Source organism: Poecilia latipinna, unplaced genomic scaffold (assembly GCF_001443285.1).
Source record: "Poecilia latipinna isolate Pla-1442-1.1 unplaced genomic scaffold, P_latipinna-1.0 Scaffold1924, whole genome shotgun sequence".
Classification (NCBI taxonomy): Eukaryota; Metazoa; Chordata; class Actinopteri; order Cyprinodontiformes; family Poeciliidae; genus Poecilia; species Poecilia latipinna.
Window position 1 is genome coordinate 129528 of NW_015114540.1, and position 6680 is coordinate 136207.

The 6680-nt window shown below is 36.8% G+C and overlaps 1 protein-coding gene across 1 annotated transcript in view; it reads left to right on the top strand.

Moving 5' to 3' along the window:
- Window positions 1-3255, top strand: part of LOC106935192 (tRNA-dihydrouridine(20) synthase [NAD(P)+]-like) — a 35780-nt gene extending 32525 nt beyond the window's left edge. The window contains exon 11 of the mRNA XM_015015545.1: window positions 1707-3255. Within this exon, the coding sequence (XP_014871031.1) occupies window positions 1707-1992 (286 nt within the window). The 3' untranslated portion in view covers window positions 1993-3255. The remainder of the gene's footprint in view (window positions 1-1706) is intronic.
- The last annotated feature ends 3425 nt before the right edge of the window (window positions 3256-6680 follow it).

A 6680-nucleotide genomic window follows, 5' to 3' on the forward strand; every position in this document is an offset into this window, starting at 1 on the left:
TACAACCCTACAATCATTTTGATCAAAACTCACAGACACATACAAGCTCCTCTCTCTGTTACACAAGTCAATGGTGTGAAAGTCAGTCAAGTCCGAGTCTTTCAGCATTTTTTCAAGTCAAGTCGCAAGTCTTGATTTCAATGACTCGAGTCTGACTCAAGTCCAAGTCATGTGACTCGAGTCCCCACCTCTGCTGTTAAGTGTTGTAAGAAGGAGGGATGCCACACAGTGGTAAAAATGGCCTTGTCCCAACTTTTTTGGGATTTGTTCACGCCATGAAATTTTGAAACAACATATTTTTCCCTTAAAATGATACATTCTCTCAGTTTAAACTTTTGATCTGTGATTTGTGTTCTATTCCGAATAAAATATTAGATGTTGGCACCTCCACATCATTGCATTCAGTTTTTATTCACAATTTGTTTAGTGTCCCAACTTTTTTGGAATCCGGTTTGTAGTAGCACATGCAAAGATCTCATTTAAATAATGAGATAAAGTCAGCACCATTTTTGCATCTGTAATCAACGGCTCACACAATCTTTATAGGTTGCTTGCAACATGGCCACTATTTATTTTTTCCACACCTGCACATTAGCACTCCTTATTTAGAATCTTCTAACATCAGGCCCTTCATGTGTAGTTTCAGAGCCTTTGCTTACAATAACTACATGAAGCCTGTGACCTGACATCCCCGAACTTTTACAATCTTTGTGATGTTTTCCCAAACTCTTTCTGAAGAGCCTTATTTAGGAAAGTTGGATCATCCACAGTCTCCTGTCTAGTAGGTCAAATAGTTATCTGTGGTGTTCAAACCTGGAGGTTTAGAATAGATCTGACATTCCTTACTCTGCCTGATGAACTCTGTTATTTGGGCTCGTTGTCCTGCTTTACAGGAAAACCGTTTGTACGTCGGTGGCTGTGCTACTAGTCTGATCATTTATGCCAGGCTCCTCTGATGGGGAGAAGCTGTCGTGTAGTAGAGAGGCAGGGGGAGGGTGTAAGCAGCGTTTTGATGTTACATGTCTGTTTCCCCTCCCCAAATTTAAGTGGTAATAAATCTGGGTCTATGCTGATTTATTTTAACCAGAAAATAGATTACATTAATAAAAATCTTAAAGGTTCATTTTTTTTTTTTTTTAGTTTGAGTTTATAGAATATTGTAGCATTTTCATGACGGTAGTATAGACTCTGACTCCAGGTAGCTCAAAGTTTAGAGAAAAGTAAATGGATTGGCCATACATGCAGAATAAACAGACTAGAGAGTTGCGTTGATGTTGGCTCTTCTCAGATGTAAATGAGCCAGTTACATTTCACATGTTCCTGTATCTACATTTTTGCTTTAATTTAAATTTCATTTTGACAAGTAAAACAACTACAAAGGTCTAGTGAGCAATCTTAAAAGCAGATTTGGGCCAACTCATCCATCTAGGCCCAGAAAATAAAAAGAGAAGAAGAAAAAAATGGCTTGATGATGGTGATCAAATGCATTGATTGACTAATGCTTACCAACTGTGATCACCTCTGTTTTTGTAATTATTTTTTTCATTCATTCTTTGATTATTTGACTCAATTTTGCAACAAAGTATGTTATCATAATTTAAGATATTAAACTAAAGCTTTCAAAAAACAAAACAAAACCAAAAAAAGAAAGCCTTTCATATGTTGACTTGTCTTCAGTTTGCTTTTGTGTCTTCTATTTCTAACAGGGAGAAGTCAAAAAAGTTTGCAGAGCAAGCTTCTGCTATTGTCTGCCTGCGAGTGTTGGGTGTACCAGAGGGTCGCATCGGGGAAGAAGATTCTGGCTTGGTCTGCAAGAGGAAGAGGGAAGGAAAGCCAAACAGCTGCAGTGAGGAAGGGAGGAGCAAGAAGCTGCATGTTGACATCCTGCAGGAAGCGGAAGCCCCAGGCCCCACTGTGGAAATGAACGGTGATGAGCAAAACCCAGCCACACCTCCAAAACAAGCAGAAACTTCAAGAGAAGCTCTCAGTTAAAACAGAAGACAGACAGATTTCTGCAATGTTTGACTGAACCAGATTACTGCAGATCAGCCTTTTGCTGTTCTAATATTTTGAAGCCTGGAAACTTTCCTTGGTGGAAACACTGAAAAAAAGACTCTCTCAAGATTTGCTTAAATCTTTCACATTTCTAAAGGATTATTTTCCCAGTGGGATCAACTGATTCCATCAGCTGGGACAAAGCCAGGTGGCCTTGATGATGCTTTTTTATTTCATGTATTATAAACTAAACTTTTGTTTAAAGTTTAAGTGGAGAGGTTTATATTTGTGTTTATAGGTAAAGCAGATCAATTAGTTCAGTTACAATTTTTCCACAAAAATCATATAAATCTTAATGCCTGTGCCTTACTGCTTAAAATTTTCCTTCTTGCTGTAAAAAGTTTTGTAAACCTGTCAAGGTGATTTATACATATTTTAATTTACATTCAGTCTTTATTTCTTAATTGGATGGAATATGCTAATATGCTAATGTCCGGATGTGTAATGACACAATGAAAACATATTTGAAAGACTTTCAAACGTTCTCCTGAAATGTCATTATGAAGAAATTATGTGAGATAATGCAGAACAGATGTAGCATTCTAGCTTTAACCAGATTTATTCTCCTTGTACAGTTTGGGGATGAATAGAAATAGTGAGTGACCTATACTGATCGAGTCAGCGCCTCCTAATGATAATTTTCTAAGTGAGCACAGACAACGCATAAAGATTTTAAAAATCTGTTGATGTTTGGGATTTGATAAATGGCTTTAAATAAGACAGACTGTGTGGGAAGATGATTGATAAACGTTTCATAATTTCTGTTTGTATCATTTTATGCTGTAGACTGGATAATGTAATTGTTGTAGCAGATTTCCCCCAAAGGATACAAATATACACTCTTGGACAAGAGACGGAAGGGGAAATGTTGCTACTTCATTTCATGATTCACTAAAACTGTAAAAAGATGGTAATGGAGAACTTTGACCCTTTTAAATGTTTTGCTATACAGGCAAAGACCCTATTTGAACTGTTTTTAGGAATTGCAGTGATCATCTATCTGTGTTGATTATGATTATTTGGTGTTGTCAACATGGATGTTAAAGTGTCCCAAAGGAGCAAAAGAGCCATATGAAACACTTCAAATTTATTTTGAACATCAAACACACAGAGACACACACTGGACTTGACAATCAGAAAGTTACTGAGGGTCCAAATATTTCCAGTCTCTTTAATTGAGACAGCCCTATAAAAAAAAAAAAGATGTAGCAAGACGTTATCTTAGCGACCGACTCAGCTGAACACTTTGATCAAGTTTATTCTTTCACGTCTCTTTCTGACCTTTAACAGTAATTAGCTGGTAGCTTTCATTCTAACATTTCAGACATAATCAATTCTATTGCTCCCTTTAAAATGAAGGTTGTCTTTGGTGGGAAGAAGTCCCTGTAGTGCTCCACTGGTTAGAAGGGAATGTCAAAAGTTTAACATGGTGATGTAGGACTGGACTGCAGATTCACTGTGACATCTATTTAGAGAGATTTCACTTCACATATATAACTTACAACTGAAGAATGCAAGGAATCCTTTTCTGAAATCAAACCCTCATGTGACCAAGGCAAATTAACTCCAATCCACCAGGACCTGAAACAATTTTGCTAATTTCTTTACTGAAAAAATTCTGAAAATTAGAGGGTCAAGCTCATTACCAATGTTGTGCCTAATCAATAGCAATCTGGACTGTTCACTCCACATCATGACTCCACCCATCCTGCACACAGATTGTTCCAGTCTTCCAGTCCAGGCAAGAGGCTGAGGAGCATCCAGAACAACACCAGGCTGAGAAACAGTTTCTAATTCTACCCTTCAGCCATCCATCACATTGCTGAATTCAAACTGCACTTAATTCAGCTTCATTTCATAAATTATTTACACACACTTTTTAAAAATGCATATCTATGCATCACTTAAATGACTTTAATTTATTTGTGTATTCTATTTCTTAATCTGGGACCTGAGTCCAAATTTCGTACCACAAACAAAAAAAGGTGGTACGACAATGAAAGAAAATCGTTGAACCCTTAAACACATAATGCTTCCTAGTTTAAGTAAAGAGAAGTTAAAGAACTTAAATTCGCCTTAACAGAAACGGTGAAGATATATTTTGGTCAGAATCTTACCCTGTTATGGATCTTACTGACAATATATTTTTGCTTATTGTATTATTTTGTTAATCTTCTGGCCTAAGATCAAACTACCAACAATTCCCAAACTGATTAGCATACAGTTACGAAAGAGAACAATAACAAGAGGAATAAAAAAGTGAGGGAGTAAAAAGCTTACATTCTTAATTTGATCAGCTGCCATGAACTTGAATTTTAGCTTGCGTATTTCATTAAGTGAACTGACCAAAAGTTGAAATGAAGGCATATCTTCTAGCAACAACTTTGTGTATGTCGTTACGGGGCAGTCTAATGATGCCTTTATGATTACTGGGAAATGTGAAAAACATAAAAGTTGAAATCGGTAAGATAAAGAGCCTAAGGTAATTTTTTTCCACTATATAGCCGTATCATTGTAAGGGAAAGCCCAAAATAACAAAAAGCATATTTTCACCTTCTCAGGAAAGTAGGTACAGTGTTTATTATCTGGTTGAATTTCTGCTTTCTCATTGCATAACAAACATGAAGTAAGCAAGGCTGCCTACTGATAAGTTTTAAGTGTAACTAATCTCTCACAGGAAGCAAATGTCTTGCGGCCACAAGAGGAAGTGTGCATGCAGCTGATTACTGCATTTTGTGTTTTCAACTTAATCCTTAATCAAAAGTGTTTCAGTATGAAATAGTTGCATCTTGTGTTTATAAAACCTTAATATTCCACAAAAACAATTACCGACAGTTCGTAATTTAATCACAAAGAAAATGCATTGTAAAGAAAAGCAAAAGTAAATTCTAAAAATGTAAAAGTTATCAAAGTCTGGTTGCTTACTTCAGTGCTGAAGTTGTCAACCAAAATTATGCATTCTTTATCAAAAGGATTATGAAAGTGAACTTATCCATAGCTCTAGAGAGAACAAAGTCATTTATTTGAAGACTCTCTCTTAGCCACCTTTACGCATCCGTTTCAACAGACAAAGATTACGAGGGGACTTGAATGCAGCACGAGGATCAAGCTGAAGCGGAGTAAAAACTCGCTGCAGCCGAGCAGAAACGCAGTGAACAAGTTAGCTCAACAATGAGATTTTAGTCAATTAAGCTTTGTCCGGATGTGTAATTACTCATTACTTGTCTCGGTGAACTACTTTCAGGTTAGATTTATCGTGTTATTACCGGAGTCGACACAGAGTTCTGCTTTCTTTCGGATAAAACGGGGAGCAAGAAAGGTCCGTTTTAAAGACAGTGCGATTTATAGGCTACATGCATTGACGTTTAATCGTCTCATGGTTCAATGTCCACAATAAAGTCTGCTCAAGAGCTGGACTTCAGACTGCTGTTTGAGGAACACGGTAAACACTCAACAGGTACGTGTCATTTTGTCGAGTAGTTAGTTAGCGAAAACGCTTGTCAAGTTCAAGAGATTGTAAGAGTTAAACCAGAAGTAGATCATTTAGGCCTTCAAAATAAAAGTAAAATAAAATTTAAAAAAGTTACAAATTAATGTTCTGAATTTTACCAATTTGACGAATTTTTGAAAGGTGTCCTGGTGTCTTGTGATGGACCCAATTGCAGCAGGCCTGAGAGGATACCCTGAATGAAGTGAAGATTTAACAATAAAAATGAAGAACAAAAGCCATAACTCTAGATAAACAAACCAGCAAAGAGAACACTGGCAGAATGCAGGGAAGTGACGGGAGTGGAGGAGAGAATTCCATGAGGAGTGACTGAGGATGAGGTGCTTAAATATGGAGGAGGTTGCAAAGATCTAGGCTGATGAGCTATTGAGTTGCAGGTGTGAGAGGAGAGCAGGAAGCAGGCTGAGGAGACAGAACATTGGGGACGAGGAAATAATTCTAACACTAAAGAATGACTGGACTAAAGAAACATAATAAAACTGTAACTAAGAATAACTAGAAAAAAGAAATAAACATAACTAGAAACATTAAGAAGGACTGAGTTAAAGTAAAACAGAAACAGGACTCATCTAAACAAAAGGGAAAGGGACACAGAATAATCAAACTAGAATAAATCAGAACTCAAAAACACTTAACCTGGAATCCTAACAGAATGCTTGGATATCACAGTGAAAGTGTTTATTTGAATTATTTTGCGAAAAAAGTAGTGTAGTTAAAGCTGGGGTATGTAACTTTTAATTATTATAATTATTATTATTTATTTACATATTTGTTAAACATGTATGAGACAGATAATTTGTGAGAAAAAAATTGAGCTCCTCTGCATTCTGCCAGTTCTCCCAGTGCTAACTACAGAAAGACTCAACTCGGTCAGAAACCACCAATTAAAGTCAGGAGGAGCATTTTTGTGTTGTCACTCATGCTTGTGTTGGCGCTACTCACAACCTCCAGCTTGTTCTCTGCTATGCTCTGAATGCTCAGGCTAGTTAGCATAGCCACTGAGCCACTCAAAGGCTTTCTTGGGACATTAGTACATTAAGCAGCTTGTACATGAGGTAGGTTGTGTTAAGAGAGGAAAAATTCTTGAACTTTAAAAACCTTTTGACTCGTTAAATCC